Source organism: Gouania willdenowi, chromosome 13 (assembly GCF_900634775.1).
Source record: "Gouania willdenowi chromosome 13, fGouWil2.1, whole genome shotgun sequence".
Taxonomy (NCBI): domain Eukaryota; kingdom Metazoa; phylum Chordata; class Actinopteri; order Blenniiformes; family Gobiesocidae; genus Gouania; species Gouania willdenowi.
In genome coordinates this window covers 30,061,149-30,088,477 of record NC_041056.1, presented here as the reverse complement: position 1 = coordinate 30,088,477, position 27,329 = coordinate 30,061,149, and the positions used below count along the sequence as shown (strand labels likewise).

The 27,329-nt window shown below is 41.0% G+C and overlaps 1 protein-coding gene across 3 annotated transcripts in view; it reads left to right on the top strand.

The window, feature by feature from the left end:
- The window catches only part of dpf1 (double PHD fingers 1), an 82,475-nt gene that overhangs the window by 29,934 nt on the left and 25,212 nt on the right, over nucleotides 1-27,329 (top strand). For all 3 annotated transcript variants that reach the window (XR_003675382.1, XR_003675381.1, XM_028465064.1), the window contains exons 7-8: nucleotides 2,886-2,964; nucleotides 3,868-3,999. Coding sequence is in view for 1 of the 3 variants with exons in the window: in XM_028465064.1 (XP_028320865.1) it covers nucleotides 2,886-2,964; nucleotides 3,868-3,999 (211 nt within the window). In the remaining 2 variants the exon portion in view is untranslated. The remainder of the gene's footprint in view (nucleotides 1-2,885; nucleotides 2,965-3,867; nucleotides 4,000-27,329) is intronic.

The following is a 27,329-nucleotide window of genomic DNA, read 5'->3' as shown; positions in this document are numbered from 1 at the left end:
CAGATGCGGACACAGGGTTTATTATGTCAAAGGGTTTGAGACGGACAGACCGGTCTGGGATTCTAAGGCTAAGGCTAAGGCTAAGCTTGTAAGAGTGTGTCCTTTGACTGTTTTAAATTGTCTAGTAACATTCAGATGGTACTATGAACTTTAGATCAGGAACTTTTAGCTCCAACTCTGAGAAAAGTCTTTAATATTGGCATTTATTGCTTTAGAAAGAAGAAAGAAGTAATATACAATGTGTTAATGAAGGTCCAGTGAAGCTTGAACATACAGCAGCATAACTTTCACCAATTTCATCATTGGTTTGCTTCAGCTAGCACTAAGTTGTTTTATAACAGACAGTTTTACATCAATTCTTAAAAGTAGAGAGCAACTGTAGAGAGAAACTACATTAAATTCAAAATCATAGTGTCCCCCAATTAAACTTAACCTAATTTAGTAAACAAAGGGGAAAAAGCAGGGAGGGGATAATCTTTTTGTGACCTTTACTCTTCTGTGAGACTCAAATCATTATAATGATTAATATAGCAGAAGATCTCAGACTCAAACGCCATCAGAGAATACAGCTGTTTTCACCAAAAAAAGAAAGCAGATAATGTTTTGCTGTGGAAGGCCTGGGTTATTGGTTCTATTGGGATTTGCACAGAACAGTGTATTTCATTTTTGGTTGGTACTTTTCTCAAAAACTACTTGTTCAATCTTCACACCATAGTGTCACTTGTGCACATAAAAAAGCAGTTTCTCATTGTATCATCAAAGAGTGCAGCCAAATGTTGGGAAGACAACTTTGTCCTCAACCATTCAGACTTTCCCACAGCATACACAGCACTGCATGTACAGTTTTTCCAAAGGAGATTGTCCTTATATGTTTACATTTCTACTTAACTTTTTTTTTTGTGCTCAAATTACAGCACAAGTAGTAAAGCGTAAACGTGAATCTTGTCCAGTCTCTTACAATCAATGTCCAACATACAGTAACCTCCATCCATCATCTATTTTCTGACCCACTTGTTCCTGTTGTCATGGCTGTGGGGGTCTGCTGGTGCTTATCTCCAGATCTCAATGGGAGTTGGGTGGGGGTACACCCTGGACAGGCGCTAGTCCATCGCAGGACAACACATGGAAGAGTGTGGGAAGAGTGATCACTATGATTAAGAGATATGCACTCTTTTTGACAAGCAAAGCCATAAAAGTGATTGTACAGGCTCTAATATTATCCAACCTTGAGTATTGCCCCACTGTATGATCCAATACCACATCTGACAATATCAGAAAACTACAAATCATGCAAAATTGAGCAGCACGATTAGTACTTCAATGTGACTATTACACCAGCACTAAACTAATGCATCAGGAACTAAACTGGTTATTGGTACAGGATTGACTTCTATATTCATTATTATATTTGTTCAGAAATGTTTCTGTCATGAAAACCCCTCGGACACTCTACCAAAATATAATGTTCAGCTTGAACATACATAATTATGCAACCAGACACGCTTCTGCAAATAAATGTATCTTACCTAAAGTAGCGACAAATCACATACAAAGAACATTTGCTTACAGGGGAATGTGTGAATGGAATCTACTTCCCAAGCAAATAGTTCTGATGGAAAACCATTTTAGATTCAAAATCATTCTGAAAAAGTTTATTCTGTTGAATAAATTGCTTCATAAAAACTTAGTAGGTTAGACATGAATTTAAAGCTGTTCCAGAGTGAGGTCTGTACTTTTGTGATTTAATTGTTTTATTGTGATTTAGTTATGTTTTTATAATTTCTAAGTGATTTTGATGCTTTTTTTTATTAATGGGATTGTAGTATCTTGACTGTTAGATACACCAGGCCATATTTTTATATTAATTGTACATTACATGATAATGATGTTAACTGTTGTTCAAGTTAAGTATTTTAAAGTCCAGAACTTTGTTTATCTTTCTTTATTTGTATTTTCTATAATTGCATATTTTGTATTTTTCTACGGACCCCGGGAAAAATAGCAGCAAACAACCACTCACACAGGCAGACTCCAATCAACCTAACAGTCATGTTTTTGGATTGTGGGAGGAAGCCTGAGTAGCCTGAGAAAACCCACACAGCATGTGGAGAACATGCAAACTCCACACAGAGTTGCCCAACAGTTCTACCTCAGGGCTTGAACCCAGGACCTTCTTGCTGTGAGGTGGATGTGCTAACCACTAAGCCACCGATACATCCAAACTTAAGCCATAGTTCACATCAGCACTTCCCTCCGGAGTACATTTCATATTGACAACATGACTAAGCACTTTGAATAACAATAAGTTGTTATTCTGATGTAAATGAGATGTTCATTAAAACAGGTGTTTACTTTTGACAGATGAATGAAGGATTTTAAGCCGGACCCTTGCTTTTGCAGCTGATCAATGGTATTTTGGTATTTGTACGATTTTTTTTGAGGATTGCATTTACTGTAATGCAAATGTTTAGGATGACTCAAGAAATGTACCAAAGCGACTGAGGAAAACTGTAATACTACCTCCTTACATAAAGTAACTCTCTTTTTAGGCTTCCTATGCACATACAAGCAAGTGTTAACTAAGTGTTGTAAAATTGTGAAAACCCTCACACATGCAGACACACACACATACACACACTTGCACAAACACCAGGGTTGCTAATTGGAACTGTTGCTCCCCTGCTAGGTGTCATCAGCCCCCTCCTGCTGGAAGTGGAGCTTTACACTGAGAGCAGATGATTAGGATGCAAGCATGTGTGCATTGGGGTGTGCACGTAGACTGCAGAATATTCAAACAAGGACTCTGCTGTTTTCTTTTTTCTTGAAAAATGTGGTCTTAATTGAAAGTTAAAACTTTTTTGTACCTACATGTGTGTTTCCTACAGGCCTGTGGGGTTGGAGGCATGAGAAAGAGACAAGAGCCGCCTGCCATTGAAGACAGGGATAAGCCATACGTCTGTGACAGTAAGCTTTGGTGTTTTGTGTCTTTTTTGTAGTATCAACTTCAGGATTGGTTTGATCTGAGTTTGATTTCATTGAGAAAAGGATTTAGACTTTGTTTGAAATTGCATACTAACGTACGACTTCTACTAAGTCTGATGTCAAAATGACAATGTAGTGTGTTCACATTGGATAGTATGAAAAGATTGTACGTGAGAAATACTCGAATGTATATTATATCGGAACATTTCCCTAGTATGCACGGGGAGCACACTAGTTATACTCAACCGCCCCATGATGCATTGCGAGTGGAATGTAAAATCGTCTTGGGAGCATCTTCAAGCTAAAAGTGAAACATTCCTTTTTCAAAACAAAAACATCCGTTCTTGTCTTCCATTATTTTATTTTTTCTTTAACCTTTTTGTAAATTGGGCTCTTGTTTTGAAGTTAACTGGAAGTTTTGTCAGTAGCGAAAATGTGTTTTCCTCAAGTTTTATGGATCAAATGACCACATGTTGATATTCTACTTGATCACTTTCTTGCTTAAAATGTTTTCAGAATTGTCTAAGATGGCGAATCAACAGAGATATTTAGCCTCAGTGTGCTTCTGGTTTTTGTCATTGTAGGTTTGAAATGTATTCAGTGAGAATCGTCGTCATCCTAAATTCCTAATCATCCTAACCATACTTGTAGTATATAGTAGACAGTATATACATTGAGTCTATAGTGTGTAGTACGCATTAGGCCATTTCAAACACAGACTTAGACTTTGGGTTTAAGTGTAAGCTACAAATCATTGCACAATTCTACGAAAAGAGAATTTTTCCAAAATGTACTTCTTTTGACACAAAAACTCTAAATTCCTAAGTACTGCAAATAATTTCAAGTGTTGCACCAACTAACTTTCATACACTCATTGTATTGCAGTTTGTGGAAAGCGCTACAAGAACCGCCCAGGGCTGAGTTACCATTACACTCATACGCACCTGGCAGATGAAGAGGGTGAAGAAGACTCGGAGCGACACACACTCCCCTTCCAGCGCAAAAACAACCACAAGCGTAAGTTTGCTGTCTGAATATCAAATACTATTTCTACAGAGCCATATTCTTTTGTTTATGATTGTAAGAAAAAAAAGGACTTTTAGAAGAAGTAGGTTACCTTTACCATCACAACCGAGTCTTAAACCTATAGATCTTCCATAGGCGAGGCAATGGTGTCCTTGCAGCATTTGTAAAAATGAATTTTGTTTAAATTATGTATGATTTGTTTTGAAGACCATTGGTCCATTGGTCCGTCTGCCTGTACTCTTCTGAAAAACACATGTAAAGACACGTGAAATCCTCTCTCTATACAAAAATAATGAGGGAATAAAGAAAGCAATGTTGATTAAATCCTAATCGTGTTTTGCTCTTGATCAGCACTTATGCTGAATTGCTCAAAAATCAAGCTAGTGTATCCCACCAGCATTCTGCTTCTCCGCACACATGCTGACGATAAGCGTCTGTACTGATTGTACACTAACACTAGCATTCTAAATGGAATGCCACACCTTTGCCTGCGTCTCCGAGTAAAATCAATATTTGCATGACTGCCCTAAGCTTATATTACCAAAGCCTGGGGTTAATTTCATTTCTTTTGTTACACTCTAGTTTTCAACTTTTCGCTCACTTAGCTGCTTTAGCCTAGGGCTAGTGCCAAACATATCTCAACTCAGTGCACTGCATACAATACTATGGTGTGAAACTTTTAATAGGTCCAACTAACTTTTTGCCTGTCCAATTCACAAACACTGTGAACAATACATACAAATACGTGTCCTAATACTAGTCTTAACATCATTGTAAGGATAATTATCAGTATATTCAAACATCTTTGTGCAGCAAAATGCCTAATTTGCACAGCATTACATTTGAGTCAGTTTTTCAACAGCAGCTGGAAGGACAAACCATCTCAATGAGAGAAAAATATCCCTTTAATCAACACTCATCATCTCTCTGCCGGCGAATAAACATCAGTCCCACTCAGCAGGAGATTTCCAGTGCACTCACATGTGTTTATTTTTAATCTGAAGTACCTTTTTAACAAGTCGCTTCATGGCTACAGCGTTCAAGGGCCTAATAAATGTCCATCAAAAGCTTAGGTTTAGAATATCATCAGGGAGTAATAAGAATTGTTTGCTAATGCTAAGAGCAGTTTTGTCTTTTTTTTATAGGCATTATGGTGACAGGAGAAACAGACTAAACTCCAACCGCTCATTACAAAATTTTATTCATAAATATAATCATGACACATTTTTTCAACAAAAATGATGTAACTATTAGAATTATGGTTATGTTAGCATTATGGAATATGGTTAGGTTAATTTAATGCTTATGTTATGGGACTAAAAATTAAAGGCACAGGCAACAGGATATCTATATTTTATACATATACCTTTTATTTCTGCTTATGCCACATATTACTATCTAAAACAGTAGATAATTAAAATAAGAATGGTGTGGGTTAATATTATGGTTTTGTACCTCTGTTGCTTTGTTTTAGATTTAAATGTATCAATGACATACCTGCAAATATGTTTTTTTAGCCTGGACCCTAGGAAGACTATGTCATCAGTCTGCTTATTTAGTCACTTCCTGTTCCTTGGTTTTGCCTGTTCCTGTCCATGTTATCCTGCCTGCCCAGTTTTCCTGCTCTCCACAGCTGCTCCTCATTCCCTCGTCAAGTCGGAGGAGGTTATATATACTCCCTCAGTTCAGTCAGTCTCTTGCTAGATTGTCAACCTGTGAAGAGAGACTTTCAAGCTCATTGAAATTATTGAGAGTTCCTGATTCTGATTGCAAAGTGGGGAATCTGTGTTCCTTTAATAAACAAATCCGATTGGGAAATATTTCAGTTATCCTCCTTGTTTTGTTTGGGGCCCGTTATTTCAATCTGTTAGATATTTCAGTTTCTTCCTACGCCTTCCTGCGTTGCATTTGAGTTCTTCTGTATACCTGTGATAGTACAATCTAGCCACGCTATGAACTCAGCATCACAGAAGGAAAGCCCAATGGAGCGGCTAGACAGACTAGAGAAGTGTATGGAGCAACATCAGGCTCAGTTACAATACTTCTGATGTTCGTCAGTTGGCTGCAGCTAATGATCAAACCATTGCTACTCTGTCTGCTTAGATCCAACAGCTGGCAGTTACTGTCACTCAGTTAGTCACTGCTGTTGATCCCAATCCTGCACCAGCTCCGCCCTCTGCTGATCTTGCTCCTCCATTACCAGTTTCTGAACCTCGAGTGGGTACCCCAGAGCGCTATGGTGGTGATCCTGAAGGATGTAATCCTTTTCTGACAAACTGCTCCATACTCTTTGCCCTACAACCACATACATTTTCCACCGAGAGAGCCAAGGTGGCTTTTGCCATAAATCATCTTACTGAAAGGGCTCGGTTGTGGGGAACGGCTGAGTGGGAGTGACAGACACCTGCTTGTTCTTCCTTCCAGGCCTTTGCGGATGAACTTCGTAAGGTTTTCGGTGAAACCTCTTTAGGTCCGGATGCAGGGGGAGGTCTACTAGGGATGCGACAAGGGACCAGCACTGTTTCTGATTATTCTATTGATTTCCGGACCCGAGCCCTTCAGAGCCAGTGGAATGCCACTGCCCAAACGGATGCTTATCTCCTGGGTCTGAATGACTACATCAAAGATGAGCTGGTTTCACATGACCTTCCCTCATCTCTTGATAAATTGATAGAGCTTGCCACCAGATTGGATCGTCGTATCCAAGCCCGACGGCAGGAAAAGAGGCACAGAATTCCTGAGCGACTTCCTGTTCCACGACCACGTCCTCCAGTAGATGTAAACCACTTTCCGGCTCCTCACGATGGTGGTCCCGAGCCTATGCAGGTGGGCCGAACCAGCCTTTTGCCAGAGGAGCAAGAACATCGTCGCCAGAGAAATCTCTGCCTTTATTGTGGAAAGCCCGGCCATTACGTTTTCAGATGTCCGGTAAAAGGGGCACGCTCATCAGTAGAAAGGGGAGTACTGATGAGTCTTTCCTCCACACCATCCCCTATCAAACGACCCCACTTCCAGGCTCGCCTGTTGCTCAAACGTGGTTCTCCCACCCTGGCTACTTTGATAGATTCAGGCTCTGATATTTGCCTTTTGGATGAAAACCTGGCCCAACAATTAGAGATCGAAAGCGTTCCTCTTCCAGCATCTGTTCCTGCTAATGCTCTGGACGGCAGACTCCTGGGTACTATCACACATCGCACAGTTCCTGTTCATCTGGTACTGGCTGGCAGGAACCATGGGACTGTCCAGTTTCACATCCTGAAGACTCCACAACATCCTGTTATTCTGGGTTCCCTTGGCTTCTCCGACATAACCCGCATATCGACTGGTCTAGGGGTTCCTTTATTAGTTGGAGTCCGTATTGCCATCAGATCTGCCTGAAACAAGCTATACCAGCTCTACTACGCAGTGACACCTCTGGTCCTCCATCTGATCTACAAGGGGTGCCAGAGGAGTATCATGATCTCCAAGAGGTGTTCAGTAAGACTAGGGCTACCTCACTTCCTCCACATCGTTCGCACGATTGTAGCATTGACCTGCTACCTGGAACATCACCTCCTCGTGGTCGTATTTACTCCCTGTCAGGACCTGAAAGAGAAGTAATGGAAAAGTATGTCAACGAGTCTCTGGCTGCAGGCTTAATCAGGCCCTCCTCATCTCCCGCTGGAGCAGGTTTTTTCTTTGTTGAGAAGAAAGATAAGACGCTAAGGCCGTGCATCGACTACAGAGGGCTTAACAACATCACTGTCAAGAACTGCTATCCTCTTCCGCTCATCTCATCAGCATTTGAACTCCTGCAGGATGCGGTCATTTTCACTAAACTTGACCTACGCAATGCTTACCATTTGGTCCGAATTCGGGAAGGGGATGAGTGGAAGGCTGCTTTTAACACTCCTACTGGACACTACGAGTATCTGGTTATGCTATTTGGTCTCACCAACGCTCCCGCAGTTTTCCAGGCCCTGGTTAATGATGTTCTCCGTGACATGTTAAACCAGTATGTTTTTGTTTACCTCGACGACATCCTGATTTTCTCAAGGTCCAAGGAAGAACACGTTCATCACGTCCAATCCGTCCTGCAACGCCTGCTTGCAAACTCACTCTTTGTCAAGGCAGAAAAATGTGAGTTCCATACCCCATCTGTTGCTTTTCTTGGTTATGTCATTGGTCAGGGAAGCATTTCCATGGACCCCTCCAAGGTAGAAGCAGTTGCGTCCTGGCCTGTTCCTGAGTCCCGTAAGATGTTACAGCGCTTCCTTGGGTTCGCAAACTTTTACCGAAAGTTCATCCGGGGTTACAGTTCAGTTGCTGCTCCACTCACAGCACTTACCTCCTTCAAAGTACCCTACAGGTGGTCTTCAGAGGCGGAGAAGGCCTTTAAGTCACTAAAGAAGCGTTTAACCTCTGCCCCCATTCTTAGGGTTCCGGATCCTGAAGGGCAGTTTGTGGTGGAAGTCGACGCTTCTGATGTAGGTGTGGGGGTGGTTTTGTCTCAACGAGCCCCTGATGATCAGAAGCTGCACCCCTGCGCCTTCTACTCTCGACAGTTAACATCGGCAGAGAGGAACTACGACATTGGTAATCGGGAACTGCTGGCAGTTAAATTGGCCTTGGAGGAGTGGAGACACTGGCTCGAAGGCAGCAAGGTGCCATTTCTGATATGGACAGATCACAAGAATCTGGAATATCTTCAGTCTGCAAAACGCCTCAACTCTCGGCAGGCCCGGTGGGCTCTGTTTCTCACTAGGTTCAATTTCACTCTGTCCTATCGACCTGGTTCTCGCAACACTTAGTCGGATTCGCTGTCCCGCCAGTTCTCCACCTCGGAAGTCTCCACTGCAGAACCCGAGACAATCCTGTCCAACTCCCACATGGTTGCCATCCTCACATGGGACGTGGAGGAACAGGTCAAAGCTGCTCTGGAGGACAGTCCTGGACCCAGCACCTGCCCTGACAATGTTCTCTTTGTTCCTCAACATCTCCGGTCAGATGTTCTGCAATGGGCCCACAGTTCTAAACTCACATGTCACCCTGGTATCCAGCGGACTAAGGAGTTCCTGCGGCAAAGGTTTTGGTGGGCTTCCCTGGATGAAGACACCAGAGATTTTGTCAATTCGTGTCCTGTATGCAATCATTCAAAACCTACACACCAAGCACCTGCTGGACATCTTCATTCCCTACCTGTTCCTCATCGACCTTGGTCCCATATATCCCTTGACTTTGTTACCGGCTTACCTGCTTCTGACGGACACACCACCATCCTGACAGTCGTTGATCGTTTTAGTAAGATGGCTCATTTCATTCCTCTTCCTAAACTTCCATCGGCGAAGGAGACCGCCCAACTTATGTTGCTAAATGTTTTTTGTCTGCACGGACTACCTACTGATATTGTCTCGGATCGGGGCCCACAATTCACCTCCATTTTCTGGTGGAAGTTCTGTTCGCTTCTAGGAGCCACTGTCAGCTTGTCATCAGGATACCATCCTCAATCAAATGGCCAAACCGAAAGAATTAACCAACAGATGGAAACCATTTTGCGTTGTATGGCTTCCAGAAGTCCGTCCTCCTGGTCCCAACAGTTACTGTGGGTCGAGTACTCGCATAACACTCTGCAAAGTACGGCCACAGGCCTTTCACCATTTCAATGTGCGTATGGGTATCAGCCACCCTTATTTCGATCCCAAGAGAAAGAGGCATCTTGTCCATCTGTTCAGGCCTTCATCAAACGCTGCTACAGGACCTGGAAACAGGCACGAAAAGCCCTGCTCCGTTCAGCACATCGTTACTCTGCTTCTGCTAATCGCCGCCGCTCTGAGGCTCCTGTATACCAAGTAGGCCAGATGGTTTGGCTTTCCACAAAGAATCTCCCTCTTAGAGTTGAGTCCAAGAAACTCGCTCCAAGGTTCATTGGTCCTTTTGAAATCGAGAAGGTGGTCAACCCTGTGGCTGCGCGCCTCAAGTTACCCAGGGCCATGCGTATTAATGCCACTTTCCATGTCTCAAAGGTTAAACCTGTCCATGAAAGTCCTCTTGCTCCCGCCCTACCTCCTCCACCACCAACGCGTCTGATTGATGGGGAACCTGCATACACGGTTCGACGCCTTCTCCGTTCCAGGCGCCGTGGCAGAGGACTCCAATACCTAATCGACTGGGAGGGGTATGGTCCTGAGGAGCGATGTTGGGTACCTGCCAGGTTTATCTTGCACCCGCGTCTCATTCGAGCCTTCCATGAGCAGCGTCCGGATCAACCTTCGGCGGCCGTCACTGCTTCTGGCCGATCTGGTTCTGGGGTGCCTTCTGTCCTTCCTCCTGCGGCCTTGGATGACCAGCTGGCCAACAGTGGTTCTGTGGAGGAATCGAGTGGTGGTTCTTCTGTCTGTTCGGAGGGTGGTTCGGGGCATTCTGAAGAGTTCTGACCCTCCATCGTGTTCCCCTCCTCCCTCCCGGTGTGGTGGTTGCTGTTGGGACGGCAGGAGCCGTCCCTTGAGAGGGGGGTTCTGTCATGAGTCTGCTTATTTAGTCACTCCCTGTTCCTTGATTTTGCCTGTTCCTGTCCATGTTTTCCTGCCTGCCCAGTTTTCCTGCTCTCCACAGCTGCTCCTCTTTCCCTCGTCAAGTCGGAGGAGGTTATATATACTCCCTCAGTTCAGTCAGTCTCTTGCTAGATTGTCAACCTGTGAAGAGAGACTTTCAAGCTCATTGAAATTATTGAGAGTTCCTGATTCTGATTGCAAAGTGGGGAATCTGTGTTCCTTTAATAAACAAATCCGATTGGGAAATATTTCAGTTATCCTCCTTGTTTTGTTTGGGGCCCGTTATTTCAATCTGTTAGATATTTCAGTTTCTTCCTACTCCTTCCTGCGTTGCATTTGAGTTCTTCTGTATACCTGTGATAGACTACCTGTGCTCCAGGGTACAGCTAATGAGGATCTAAAATTAAAAATAAATAAATAAATAAATATTAAGTTTAGACATTCGACAAACAGAAAATTAAAACAAGGATTTTGTCCAACTTTTTAACAAAACTTTTTTGTTCGTCATGGATTGAGGTTTATGCAGAGGAATAAAAATGAATGGTTGTTGTGTTTGTCAAAAGGTTTATAGGCCTCTGGCTCAACATCAATAAAAAATTGGATACCCCTCCCCATGGTAGAAGAAATTATGTATAAGAAGTGAGAAAATGGCTCTTGTCGTCTCCGGAATTGGTGGCAGGGGTGTTTTTGAGCTCATTTTAGCGATATACCCTGATGACACATCTTCAACAAAACTATTTGAGTCACTTCAAAATCTGTTTTGAAAAACTTTGCATTTAATGTTGTACAAGATTGTCCATAACATCGCCAATATACATGGCAGAGTATTGTTTAAGGTCTTAAAATCTTCCCAGTCCACTCCCTAAGCTCATACAATAATGCTTTTAGCAAGAACAAACAATTAATATGTGTATATAGTCCCTCAAACTAACGTCATCAATAATATTGGCACGACCATTATTGTAACTGCAACTTATGGTAAGCCAATCTTGACAACTATTGGTTGTATTAGCCATGGACTGTCATCACTGAACCTCATTTCCTCTTGAAGTGAATGAATATGATTATGTTCAATACTTGGTTCAATAATGTAGATACAGGTAATTAAGTTAGTTAAGGCATTTGAATTTCCATGCATACAGACACGAAAGCTTACAACTGTTGGCTATCATTTGTAAATGAATTATCAATGGTCATGGATGTCCAAAAAGAGCCATCGGAGAAACGCAGTCAAATCCGTGACCCAAAACTCTGCGTTTTTTGCCTTGAAGCTTTAAAAGGAAAGTGGAAAGGTCCTGGAGTATAACAACCTACACTCGAAGGTCTCCAATCCATATTAGTTGTAGCTCAGCAAAGACAAGACGAGGTACATAGCCTCACTGGGTCAATCGGTGAGCAACGTCTTCTTACGGACGCAAAGGTCTCCTATCATTCAAGCTATTGTACTGGTGCCACATACACCAGTACAAGAAACTTGAGTCATTAGACAAAAGCAAAACATGCAAAACTCTTGATGAACTAAGGTTTGTGCTGGCTTCAACAACAGAAAAAACTGGCGCCATGCTTAACCTAACTGAAGACGCTTTCAAATACCATGTTCTTAGAGCCCAGTTCCAGACAGCAATATGGTGTAAAAGCCACATTGCCATTCCCCCCCAGAACTGATCCAGCTGGACATGGCTGGAAAAAGTGTGATAATGGGATGTTGGAACAGTTTCTCTATGAGAAAGACTGCACCCCCATTCAGCTGAGGGACACCACCCACCTTTACTGCAATGACAGTCAGTGTACTGACTGTCATTGCAGTCAGTACCTCAGAACTCTCTTTTCATGCATTGACATTTGCCCGTGTTTTGATTGCCCAAACACCGCAATGCAGTGCAAACTGTCCGACGATGACGGCAACGCAGACGATTAACAAGCAGGTAACTCTACTCCAACAAAACAACTGTTATTCATGGCCAGTATTCAAGGACAATGCTTCTTTTTAAGTTCAAATGTATAACTGTGATGTACAGTAAACCGTTTTTGCCATTATCGTTGCCTGTTCATTGCATTAACAGGGGTTTTTCTCGTTCAAAACACTGTTATCAGAAAATGTATTTACATTGTGTAGTAGCTTTTCATTTTCATGTTTTTCATACAACAGGGCTGCAAAAAATACGTTGACAAGTTTCTTAACCAAATTTTTCGTTTTTAGTTTGTCGGAAAATAAGGGAGTAATATTAGTTAGGGGACTATATTTATGTAATAATAGTTTTTTCTTGCCAAAAGTATTATTGTATGAGCTTGGGGAATGGACTAGCATGATTTTAAGACCTTAAGCAATACTCTGCCATGTATATTGGCGATGTTATGGACAATGTTGTACAACATGAATTACAAAGTCAAAATGGTTTTGACAGTGTTCTTGTTACATTTTATCATCTGATGGCCAGAGTGAACAAAAGTCATTTGTTGAAGATGTGTCTCATCATTGTGGACATTTTGGTACCAAATATGACATAAACAAATGTTTTGAAGTACATTTATTTGACAATTATGTTTTCTGCAAAAATCTTCCTTAGGGTATGTTACTAAGATGTGCTCAAAAACACCCCTGCCACCAATTCCAGAGACCACAAGAATAATTTTCTTATTTCTTATATATCATACTTTTAAAAAATACAGTTGTGTTTTGTACATTGGGGAGGGGTATCTCCCCAAATAAGGCCCTTTTGAGATATGGCCGTTAACCTATTATTGTTATCACTGCCAGATAAAGCTGAAAGATTAACTTGGTAAATAAAATCTCAATTTTTCATAGATATTGTAATCTACCTTTAAGATTTGCATTTGGTCCAGTATGAGAGTCCACTTGGTAAAGAACATGTGATCATCAAGTCACAATTGATTCTTTTTCAACTTTTATGATCGAGTTCTACTTTCACTTTTTGTTGGTGTTTATTTGGTTGAGGTTTTAATGTGCTCTAACAAACAATTTCAACAGTGTCCTGTTTGAGTTTTTCATTTTGGGTACATTTGTTGATTATTAGGTCTTTTTTTCTAGATTTATTTCATTATTTTGGATGTCAGTGAGAGTAAATATGTAAATCAGAAGATATTGATCAGTCAGAGGACAAATTGAGTCAAAACTATTTGCTTCAAAACATTTATTTTTTATTATTAGTGTTTTTGCACATTTTCACTGATAAAAAGAAAATACAGTGTTACACACTGCCATCATAAAATGAAGTGCAACAAGTTTCTTTTCACTGAAACTACTGTGTAGAAGTCTCAAAGTAACCATGACAACATAATGACGGCATTGTAACAAGTGAGAACGTTAAGGATAAAGCACCCTGAGTTGCAAAAAATAAGAAAAAAATAATTTAACCTATTGTGTCAGTTTAAACACTGATCTCAACATGAAAATAAAATGCCTGTGCATACATAAATATTGCAGGCATTGCACACAGCCATCATAAAATCAAGTTCATCAAGTAACCATTGCAACACATTAAAAGCATTGTAATCACTCAAATTTTGCACAAATACACACAAATATTGATTAAATACCTTTTTTTTAAAAAAATCTGCACCCACAAAATTGCGATATATTGTGAAATCAATTTTTTTCACACCGCTAAACCTCAGTTCCAAAAATCTTAAGAGAAGGAGTCTATCCACTCGTCATCGTCCATTATGATATAAAGAAAAAAATCGAGGTCACTGAGAATTATCTGTAAAAGTGGTGACTAATTACAGTGCAGTACAATGGGACTGCACCAGTTAATGTTTTTTTCTTCTCAAATAATCGTTTTCACACAAAGGAATAAGTAAATACAATATACTGTATATGATGCATTATGTTTGTATTCCGTTCATATCTCATCTCCGAACACAATAGTTAGTATTACTCATATTTTACTGTGTGCAGCGTCAAGAGACGGAATACAGGATGTGTGGCAGTTAAAACTATAGCTTCTTAGAGACCTGAAAGACCATCTGCAAGTTCTAGTGTGTGCTCTGATACTGTTGTATATGACACTATTAATAAATGGTAGTGTTGTGTGTGAGCCGAGACCGAGTCAAGACCAAGACCAAGACCATAAACATCTTTTTTTTTTAAATTTAAAAAAATATATAAATAAATAAAATTATGACAAGGTTCGACAGTTAAATAACATTTTTTCTTTAGTTTTAGTTTCTTTTAAATACAATTTGATGGAGAAAAAAGGTCCCTGCAAAAAATTTACTAAAATATTAAAACTACTACTGCTACTGATAAATTCACAATTATTCTACATATTTGAAAACAAGATTTTTATGTCAGCTGAATGTACAGCAAGTGTTTAAAAGCATTTCTGCCAAGAAATAACATGGTGAAACTAAATAAAACAAACTCAAACCCTGGAACAGTCATGTGACAAATCAATCAACAGTTCTTGTTGAGAAAGATTATTATTTTTATTCTGGATACAGTGGAAACAGAAACTATAAGAAATAGTTATATTGTTAACCTATTTATATTGTAGGGAAGATATTATATACAAATATGTAATTGGAGTCTAAAGCCACAAAAAATACCACTTTAAAAAGAAAATAGAATAATATAAAACCTCTTTACAGTTATTTGAGTCATTCTGCACTTGTGCGACTTGCGGCGCTGACGCGCTGGTGACGACGTAATCCAAGATGGCGGCGGCCCGGACTACAGCCGACACTATGTAATAAAAGCCTTAAAAGACATGGATATAATGAAAAGAGTGGATGGACTTGAAGGAATATCTGTAATCTTGTTCAGAAGCACATTTGGTTATACTGGGTGAAATGGTCTTTCCATCCTTATACGAGTCAATATATTATATGTTCAGGAAAACGAACCAAAAGATTCAGACCTCTGCAATCCTGTATAAACTCTGACCAATCACTGCTATTCGGTCAGAATGATAAGAACCAATCAGATGCCTTCATGTCTCTTCCTACCCATGCCCCGTGCACACTCCAAAATGTGCTAAATGCTTTTTGTCTTCTCACCACCACCACCAGAGCATGGCTGCACTGTTGAAGTTTGTCAATAGATTTCTGGGGCCGCACTTTGCATCGGGCTACAAAGGTTTAGCCCAGTGGTTCCAAAGCTTTTTACAGTTCATGTACCTCCTACTGCTACACACATGCAGGGTTTTTCGACCTTGGGGTCGTGACCCAATGTGGGGTTACCTGGAATTCAAATGAGGTCCCCTGAAATGTCTAGTAATTTATAATAATAAAAAAAATACTGATTAAAAATGCATTTTTAAAATATTTCAATTTCTATCCTTTTTTCAAATGATAACACCACACACGCAAAATAATCTTAAATAACTGTATTCTATGATTTTACTTTCTTGAATAGAATTTTAGTTCAAATAAAATGCATCTCGTCACTTTGTGCACTAATCCTGGCAACAACAAACATTATCAAACGCTAATTCTAGAAAGAAAGAAAAAGTCTCTAGAAACACCAACAAATTTGTGATTTTAAAATGGGGTCATGACCAAAAAACGGCTGGGAACCACTGATGTAATGTCATATACAATGTAGCAGTAAAAATTGTCTCTGAATTTTACCTTTCCTGTTGAGGAATAATAATGTATAATAATAATAAAAAAGAATACTAATAATCTGTAAGGAGTGTAAATCGGTAAAGCAACGTTGCTCTCATCATATTTGCCCTTTTTTGTTGTGATCGTTTCTCTGTCACCATTAGTAGTCTTGCATCGGCAAATGTGTAATTTATGGCAATGCATGGAGGCTCCTGACTGTTGCTTGATTTATATAGTTTACAATTTTTTATTTTTTATTCATGGACCCCTTATGACAATTTGCGTACCCCTGGAGGTACCCGTACCCCACTTTGGGAACCTAGCGTTTAGCCAAATGTTTTGTAGCATTGAAAGATACCAATAAATACCATGAAACAACTGCTAAAGTAAATATTACCTTTCAGTAAACGGCTCACAGGTCACACCTCAAACGCTCTGTCCCTGCCTTGTTGTGGCTAATGCTTGTTTTATTTCCCAGGCCACTTTTTCATTCTACACTCTGTGCATTTCTTACAGTAAGCATCATCATCTATCTGCATGCTTTGAGTGTCTTGAACATTTGTTTTTATGACAGGAACTTCTATTAATTCCACTGTAGGTCCTTTGGACAGTGATCATCAGTAAAAAAATATAAATCTTTTTTTGTTGTTGTTTCTTTTGGTTAAGAAGACAAACCATTTACTCACAAAAAAAAAAATCTAAGAAAAGTCACACAAAGACCCCCACACACCAAGACACACAAATTATCAGGGGGTATGGCAGTGCAACAATGTCTTCACTGAGACTGTGGTTCTTCTCATTTAATTGGGATGGTATGTTTAGAAAAAATAAAAAAAATTAAAAATTGGCCGGTCTGACAAAGCCTACTGGCCTGGTGTGTGTGTGTGTGTGTGTGTTTGTGTGTGATGCAGGTCTCTACAGTGGAGGAGAGAGGATCGAGAGAGTCAGAATTATAATGGTTTAATGTCCTCCATCTCTCCCTCCCAAACAGTGAGACACACACACATGCACACACTGAGTCTAAGAAAATGCAATCTTCTCTGCTGAAATGAAAAAGGAAGCTTAGCCTTTTTTGGACGGTGCAAATTTGTGTGCACGTGACTCCACATGCACAAGTGCAGCTGCACACACTCAAGGCTCTGTTTGTGTGTTCCCCACAAAAACGAGCTTGCATGTGTGCACACAGTGGTGTGTGTGTGTGTGTGTGTGTGTGTGTGTGTGTGTGTGTGTGTGTGTGTGTGTGTGTGTGTGTGTGTGTGTGTGTGTGTGTGTGTGTGTGTGTGTGTGTGTGTGTGTGTGTGTGTGTGTGTGTGTGTGGATGAGTTTGCATTATAGTTATTTTTCCCAATATGCTTTAGCCTCATGGGCCTCCACCTCCCTCCATACTTTGGTATATTGCCACATATGTAATAATGTTATGGCTACCTTAAATGAGAGAAGGTCTGCTGCATAATTCATGACAGACCGTGGCTGTCTAGACACTATATACTGCATCCACACACAAATAGATGTTAAAGCCAGCAGAAAGTTGTCACAAAAGAGATACAGTCTGTCTTTTTGGAAGAGGCTTTTTTTTCTTTTTTTTTCCCCCATCATTTAGATAAAGAATAAGTTCACACTCTACCTTTTACCACTTCCTCTTCTCTCTACAAATCCTCTCTTTTTCTCGCTTGATTTTTATGAAATACAAGCTTTGTTTTCTCCATGATGAACTTATGTATGTATGTGTGTGTGTGTGTGTGTGTGTGTGTGTGTGTGTGTGTGTGTGTGTGTGTCACCACCATGGTTATATATCTGGATCATTGCAGATTGGCTGTTTACTCAGTGCGAGCATCGCCATTAAAATTCATGACCGCGTCACATACTATGTTTCTGTTCCTCCAAACTGGAGAAGAGGAGGTTTGAGGTGCAGCAAGTGAAGGTGGGTGGTGGAGCGGTTAGGGCGACGGCAAGGGGGTGTCCGTTTGGCGTCCATGCAATGGAAGTGGGAGGGATGGGGTTGGTGGATGGTTGGAGGATGAAGAAAATGAAGAGGAGGAGGAGGGGGAGGAGGAGGAGGAGGAGGAGGGGATTGGTTGAATAAGGGCGATGTTTACTTTAGAATGTTGGCCCTGAAGAGTGCACCTTAAAATTGGTTTTATGTGTTGAAAGATGGAGGAATGAGGCAAAGAAGTGAGGAAAGAACTGAAAAATGTATGGAAGAAAAAATTATTTGCCAGGTCGATGCAAACGGAAAAAATTGTGAGAGGACAACAACAGCTCAGAATAAGAAACAAAGGGAGGGGGGGGGGTATCGGGGGTTAGTGGTGGTTGTCATTAAACAGACGCCACTTTATCTGGACGGACATACACTCCTGCAGTTGGGAGCGGATTGATTTATCCATGCTTGTATGTGTGTGTCTACTTTTTTCACCACTGAAATTGTGTGTGCCGTATAGCCAATCATTCCTAACTTCAAGTGGTTGTGATCGTGTGTGCGTGTGTGTGGGCGTGTGTGTAATTGAGCCCTTTGAAGGTCACCATCCTTATTCTTCCACTCACTATTGTTGGTTGTTGTTGTTTTGTTCTCAGTCCCTTTTTTTTATGCCTCTTTCCTTTTAAAATGGCCGCCTGTCTGCAGACTGAGAGGAACCAACTTTATTACACGTCAACCCAAAAAAGGCCACTCCCTGCACAGTGTCGGTATCCCTGCTGTGTCTGGCATTGTCTTTGTCTTCTCTGCATCTATTTTCTGCACTTGTGTGCATCTCCTTCTGACTAACAGCAAAGGTAATTCATAGTGCGCAGACTTGTTTTGCCATTTATAGCAGTGTCACTGGGCAGACACACATTATTGTCTGCACTGGGATTAGTCTTTGTCACTTCACTGTGTTTGCTAAGCTGTTGAGTCTTTGGGTTTGCATAAAAAAAATAAAAAATCAGAAAAAAAGACCTGTTGTGTCTCATTGGTAAAAATATACCACTTTTTTTTTTAAGATTTTTGATGCAGAATCAGAATCTCTAGAAAAATTAATGTTCCAGGATTATTCATCAATCAAGCCTCTGTACCTAAAGTATGATAAAGATCAGTGATGGGCCACTTTTATAAACTCATCAGTATGCCACAAAGATGATCCAAGGGTCACATTATCAACATTCTCATCAGCATTTAAAATAATGAACAATTCAACCATTAACACAGGAAAGAAGTGTTTGTGTGCATGATTTTCTAATGTGTATCTATTTGTTGTCATTTTTCATCAATTTATTTAATATTTCTGTGTATTTTGTATAATTTTCTTTCATTTTGTGTATTTTTGTCATTCGTTTTTTCTTTCTTTCTGTAATTATGGAGGCATTTTGCTATTGTTTCCTGTATTTTTGCTATTGTTTTCTACATTTACTTTGGCGGCCACACAAAATGTGACCCACTGGCTCCCAGTTGCTCATATCTGATATCGATACTCCATTTACCTTAAGCATGTGTTCACAGGTGTATACCGGTTAGAGCTACTACTGTAAAGTTTCTGAACTTAAGTTTTGGGAATTTCTCCGCAGGTGTGATTTCATATCTATTGTAAATAAAGAATTATTCTGCAGGTTTCCGTCCTCAGTGGTACAAAAGTTACTGATACTATTCTTGATTTATTAAATGATCTCTTAGAAGCCTACATTTTAATATCACAAGACTGCATGTGATTGTTATTATAGCATTATAGCATTTAACTTTTGTTTCAGTAAGTGGTCATATTAAATGGCCTTGTTTCATAAAATATTAATTGATTCTATGAAAATTTGTGAGTGTTATGTTTTATGAAAGTAAATGATTAAACATTTTAGCGACACAGTTGAAAGACAATCTTATTTTTTTTCTTTTTTTTTAAATTAAACTCCCTCAAACATGACAAATAAATGAACAAATAAAAAAACATTTTAATATTCTGAGATTAACCAGAATATATAAAATAAATAAATAAAACAGATTAATTCAATTATTGATAGTAATGTATGAGATCAAAGTTAACCCACTAATGGTTGAGGTCTGACTGATACAGTATGACTTTCACTGCTCTTTTGTAACCTCACTTCATTTTTTCAACTTTTCCTGACCTCTCTCTCTACCAGCCTGAGGTTTAGACTGGAAGTCAAGTTTAACCTCCCATTAAATATAACTTTGACCTCTCTGGAATCACAGGCAACTTAAAAACCTTTTTTTTTTTTAATGCCAACAAATATCATTTCTTGTAAAATTTTTCAATGTTTATGAACTTGTGTGTCTATAATGATTCAATCTTTACCAAATGAGTTTACCAAGTCCAGCAGCTTGATAATTCATATATTATACTATGATGACATATAGTTTTTGATACATGATTAAAACGAACAAAGATGTTTCTATACCTTTTTAAATTCACTCATAAACAGCAGTTTGTATTTGTTTTATTGTCTTTATAATTGAATTTCCTCTATAAACCAATGCTCTCACTGCAATGAAACTCTAATATTGTATATTTACATGCCAACTCTAAAAGTGCTCTTTGAACTTTTTAAACTATTCCAACATTCATTCCCAGCTTTGGATTGGATGATTGCTATTGGCACTGTAGGGTGCAGGAAAGTAAGGAAGATGTGGCTGTTGCCTAGCAATCTGGTTGCCATGGATACAGCCAGGGCTCCCTCCTAAAGAGTACACTGTTATGTACATTTAAAGAAGAGGAAAAAAAGTGATAGAAAACAGAAAGAGTGAGAGCAAAGAAGGTGGGATATACAATGAAAGGAACAAAAGGAAGGATAAAATGAGGAGGTAGAGAAGGAGGTGGAATGGAGCAAGACAGATTGGTAGAAGTTCAGGGGTGGGGGGTGGGGGGTGGTCGGGGCACAGAGGAGTTCATTAAAAATAACATAAAAAATGGGAGGAGAGGGAAAACAGACAAAGAGCAAGATGGGGAGAGTTGTACATATTGGGAAAAAAGGAGGGAAAAAGCTCAGCATGATTCATCATATAGATTCCCCCAGACACTAGGAATAGTGGGCTGGGTAATATTGGAGTCTGCCTCGTTTGCTATTCAGTCTTAAGATGTGGTGCTGCGGCTGGTGTTTCTGTGGTCTGCGTGCTCACTTGTCTCTGCCATGTTTAGATAAACCTCAGCTTCCTGTACCACAATCATCCTCACTGCCATCCAAAAATAATCACACCTGCCATCCATCTTATCTCCTGTTTCACAGAAGTTAACACCAAAACAGCCACATGATGTTTGGCTTTGTAACCTGAAACAATAGAGAGCAATTATTCAATTCAAAGCTTTCCTTCGAACCTTCTACTTTCCTGCCATAATCCAAAAGTGTTTAATGTACGTTTTTAAACTATGCTCCAGGATGTGCCTTTGTTTGTGCCCTGTGACCATGAACATGGAACCTAGGAAGGATGGAGGGATAGAAGTTAAGAATGTAACATTCATTCATTTTATTTTTTAATTCATATTTTTTTAAAAAGAGTTTCAGGCCTTCACAGAATCAAAATCATAAATTGAAGGCGTCCAGCCAACATTGTTGCAGACACATGCTGTACACTGGGTCTCTGGGGGGTCTGATGAAGCCTACTTCAAGTAACGGGGGGTGTAAGGCAGGGCGTACCCTGGACACATTATCTGCTACAAGAATAATAATACACAGTGCCAGACAACAACAATCACACAAACTCACATTTACTACTAGAGCTGTTTTAAAAACAGCCACCATACGGCAAAAGATCTCATTTATTTATTTTTTTTCTTTTTCTTGTCTGCACATGCTGTCAAAGGTCAACACCACAGGAAGTGCAATCATTATGAGACAGCAATGCATATTTTGTTATTGCAATAAAATACATTGATTTATTTTATTGCTTAATTGTGACCATCACCAGCCCTCCCTAAGGAAGGGTAAGAAATCTTTTATTATAGGGAGGATATAAAAAGGGAGAGCAGTGTTACACCTAAGTGGAGGGGGAGGGGGAAGGGGAGGGGAAAGGGAGCAGGGAGGAGAGACTCAAGGCAGGAAATAGAAAAGGTGGGGAAGAATAGACTGTTCTTCGTATACCAGCATATGTGCAAAAAAAAAAAAAAAACCTCTACTGCAAGCCCAGGAACTGCCCTGGGCCCGCAGATGCAGCCAGGCCAGCAGAAAGAGCGGGGGCCAGGGAGCCCCAGGCAACCCCCCCGCGGCCGATCAAACCCCCCAGATGCCCCCAAGATCCCAGGCCGAGAGGCAGGCACCACCCTCCACACACACACACATCCGAGGAAGCCCCAAGCAGCCGAGCACCCAGCGCATCCCCCCACCGACCCCAACCCCCAACCCCAAGGCCCCCGCCAGCATCCAGCCCCCCCACCCACCCACCCACCCACACCCAAGCACCCAACCCCCCGAGGGAAGGGCCCAGAGAGCCCCCCGCCCGAGACCCCAGCAGAGGAGCCAAGGCCCCCGCCCAGCGGGCGCCCCAGAGCCAGCAGGGTCTGGCCCCCAGGCCAGAAGGACCCGGAACGGAAGCAGCACCGAGAGCAGCGCCCCCAGGGACGACAACCGCGCCCATAGTCGCCGAGGGCACCAAGGGGATGCTGCAAGCTGCCCCGCCGGCCCCCAGGCGCACCGACCAAGCACCCCAGAGCGCGCAAGATCGCCTTTCCTTGATGCCGCCCGCGCGATGAGCCCCCGAGGGGGAGGGGGCGGCCCGACCCACCGCGGCACGCTTAGCGAAGGCGCGCCCCAGGGAACCAGGCCAAGGCGCCCAGACCGGCCGGCGGAGCAACCCACCGCACCACCCCGCCACCCAACAACCCAGGACGCAAGTGCCCCCAAGAGCAGCCGCCTCCAGCGCCACCCCCATCCCGGACCCCCCGTCCCGAAGCCACGAACCCCACCACCCCAGGCCCCCAGACGAGCCAACCCCCGAGCCACCCACCCAGCGCAGCAATGCCTGCCCCCCAAGCGAAGGCCACAGCCCCCCCACCAGCACCCCGGGCCGACAGGAGCCCCCCACGCCAAACCCAACGGGAGAGCCGGCGCCGAGCAAAGGCGGAGGAGGGGGGGAGGACGAGACAGGGGGACAGAGAGCAAGAGGAAAGAGTGGCAGAGAGACACGCAGGCCCCCGGCACCAAGGGCCACCCAGATGTGCACGAAGGGGGCAGGAGAGCAACACCAAACCGCCCAGGGACCACAAGAGCACCCGAAAGGGACGCACGCCCCCACAGAGGCACCCAAAACACCCCAGCAACCCACTCAAGCCACCCAGGTCAAGGCCACCCCACAAGCCCATGGAGGTCCAGGACTACAGTTAGATCAGTGTGTTAGTAAAGAGTGGTGCTGGCAGTTGCTTGCAGGCTAGATCATCAGGCTAAAAATGAAAAATCAAGATTCAATGCAATTAGAAAAGGAGTCCAACGCTCCTCAAAGCAGGTTATTTTATTTTTTCTGAGAGCAGACATCTTTTCCATGGAAATAAATTCTATGAGGAGATTTCGCCATTGGTTTATGTTTGAGGATATTTTATCTTTCCAATTCACTAATATTGTTTTTTTTGCTATGGCAAGGATGGATTGTGATTGGTTTGCTGGAATATCAAGCATAGTCAGGTCTCCTAACAGACATAGATTTGGAGATAGAGGAATCCTGTAGTCCAAAATGGAGGACAGTTTTTCAGTGATTAGAAACCAAAACTGTTGAACTGGCGAACAAAGCCATACGGCATGTAAATATGAATCAGCTGTTCCCTGGGTGCACTGAGAGCAGATGTCTGTTGGGGAGAAGCCCATTTTATACATTTTCTGTTGGGTAATGTGGGATCTGTGGAGGACCTTGTATTGAATTTGCTGAAGATTTGTGTTTTTAGTCATCTTAAAGGTATTGCAACAAATTTCTGTCCAGAAATCGGTGTTCGTGGTGATTGAGAGTTCAGCTTCCCATTTAGCGATTGGTAAGTGATTAGAGTTAGTGTTCAAGAGTGCTCTGTATATTTTTGAGAGTTTTTTTTGTTTTTGTTGAGATATTTTTCATATATATGGCCAGTTCTGGAGGTTGCAAGGTGATTAAATCTATTGCCATATTTTTCTTAATTGTCTCTGTTACTTGTAGGTATTGAAGAAAATTACTTTTATTTATATTAAATGTTTGGGTTAGATTGTTATATGTCCTGAGCTTATCATTTTCGAAGAGGTCTTGGAGATGAATAATTCCGCTATCTTCCCATGTTTTTAGATAGAGCGGCGTTTTTCTGTTTCTAAAGTCAGGGTTGTGCCAGATTGGAGACAGCATGTTAGTTTTTAATTGAACATTTGTAATGTCCAGGGCTTTCCACCACGCAGTCAGGGTGGAGGCAATCAGTGGGTTTTTAAAGCAGTTATGACGTTTGAGGGTCACAGTGATAAAAGGGAGATCAGAGAGTTTAATATGTTTGCAGTCTAGCTGTTCTATTTCTAGCCAGGTGTTGTGGTATTCTTTTGGTTTTAGCCATTCTGTTAAATATAGAATTTGGTTTGCTAGGTAATAATGCGTGAAATTAGGGGCTTCCAACCCTCCCTCGCTTTTATTTTTTTGAAGAGTTGAAAGGCTTATTTTGGGTTTTTTATTCCTAGCATAGAATTTTGTAATTGCAGAATCTAATCTTTTGAGCCAGTGCGTTGGTGGTTTCAGTGGGATCATAGAGAACAGAGTTTAATTTAGGTAAGATTTTCATTTTAACTGAGGCTATTCTGCCAAGGAGTGAGATGGGGAGATTGTTCCATCTCCGCAGGTCTTCTGTGACTTTATCCAACAGAGGGTCTAGGTTCAGTTTAATTAATTCATTTAGGTTTGGTGATATATTTAAGCCTAGATATTTAATTATATTTGTGGGGGAGGGGTGTTGTGGGTTTTGGGTTGCTGGGTTCCATGAATTTTTCGTTAAAGGAAGGATTGATGATTTTGAACAGTTAATGGAATAGTCTGATAGTTTAGAGAAGCTGTTTATTAGTTTAAATAATTCTTCTAATGAGGATTGGGGTTCTTCCAAATAGAGTAAAATATCATCTGCATAAAGATGAATTTTGTGTTCTGAGATGGATGAGTGGATTCCTTTAATAACAGAGTTCTGACGAACAGCTGCTGCGAGAGGTTCAACAAATATTGCAAAAAGCAAAGGTGAGAGTGGGCAGCCTTGTCTCGTTCCCCTCTGCAGTGTGAAGCTTTGGGATGTTATTTTGTTTGTGGTTACTGAGGCCTTAGGTTTAGAGTATAGGGTGGAGATCCATTGTATGAATGAATCTCCAAAGCCAAATTTGCCAAGGACAGCAAGGAGGAATGACCAGTTGACTCTATCGAATGCTTTTTCTGACAAGATTATTTTTTTCTTTTTAGAGTTCTGTGCCATGTTGATCAAATTAAACAGCCTTCTAACATTGTCTGTGGAGTGTCTATTTTTAATAAATCCTGTCTGGTCTTGGTATATAATTGACTGTACGACTTTCTCTAACCTGGAAGTGAGTGCTTTGGAAATAATTTTTATGTCTGTGTTAATAAGTGAGATGGGACGGTAACTTGAGGGTAACATGTGGTTTTTGTCTGGTTTAAGTAGTAATTAAATGTTTGCTGTATTCATGTGACCTCCTACATAACCTTTATTTTTAATCTCTGTTACTACTCTGAAAAAGAGCAGAGCCAGCATTGACCAGAAGTGTTTTAGGAATTCAGCAGGGAACCCATCTGGACCTGGTGCTTTGCCTGTTGACATGCTATCCAAAGCATTTTGTAGTTCTTGTAGGGTCAATGGTGAATCTAAGGTGGTTTTCTGCTCTATGGTGAGCTGTGGTAGGTTTAAGTTATTGAGGAAGGTTTTCATATCTTCAGGGTCAGGGTTTAAGTTTGATGAGTATAGGTTTTGATAGTAATCATGAAAAACCTTATTAATGTCCTGAGGTAAGTTTAAAGTTTGACCTGAATTATCAGAAATTGCCGCTATGAAATAGTTTTCTTTGTTGTGTTTAAGCTGATTTGCTAAATATTTGCCTGATTTATTATTTTAGTCAAAGATTTTGTACCGTAATTGCTGTAAAATAAAATTCCGTTTTTTTAGATAAAATTATGTCCAGATTAAGTTTTGTATTTTGGAGTTTTTTTCCATAAAAGTTCAGACGGGTTAGCTGCGTATTCTTCCGTAAATTTCTTAATTTTTTCTTCAATCGTTTTTTCTGCTATTTGTTCCTGTTTTTTCTTATAAAAAGAGTATGATATAATCTTCCCTCTGATGACAGCCTTGCCGGTTTATCAGAGTAAGGACGGTGACACTTCCAGAGAATCGTTTGTTAATAGAAAGTCCTCCCATTCTTTTCTTATCATTTTACCAAATTCACTGTCATTAAGTAATGAAGTATTAAAGCGCCAAAGAGAGGATAATTTCTGATTAGAGTCACACTTCAGGGTGAGGTCTTCATACGTCACCTATTCCAAGATCATCCAATTCATTAATACTTTAGCAGATCGAGACGGTTTTGTATTTGGGCACTTACTGGATCTGTCTAATGATGTGTTGAGTGTCAGATTGAAGTCACCTCCGATGATTACAGATGAATCTTCAGATAGGTCCGTTAGCTCCGAAAAAACTCTATCGAAGAATTCAGGGTCGTCGTTATTGGGGGCATATAGGTTTAGAATTGTGAAACATTTATTATAGATTACCACTTTGATAATAATATATCTACCCTCTGGGTCTATGGTGGAGTTGATTATGTTAAAGAGCAACCTTTTGTTGAAAAGAACCGAGACTCCTCTTTGCCTGGAATTGAAACACGAATTATATATTTTGTTAAAATTTGAGTCTGTCAGAGATTTTTCTTGTGATTGAAGTGAGTTTCTTGAAAGAAAACAATGTCTGCATTTAATCTTGATACATAATCAAATATCTTGATCCTTTTAGCCTGCAAGCTAATGCCACGCACATTCCAAGATGTTACTGTAAACTGAGACATGGAAAGGAGTGCGGTTTAGTCCTTACGAATGTGAGCATAACAAAGAGTCTGAGAGCATTTGTGCACAGCTGTGTCGTGATAGATTTCGATGCAAGAAAGAAAGAGAAGAAATGCTTATCATGCGATACCACCACAGGGTAAGGGGCTGGGTTGAGAAGGTTAGTGAGAAGCACAAACATACAACAACAACAACCAGTACCAAAAGAATAAAACACGCAACGGGTAATTATATAAAGCGTAGGAAGGGGGGGGGTATTGAGTGGATGT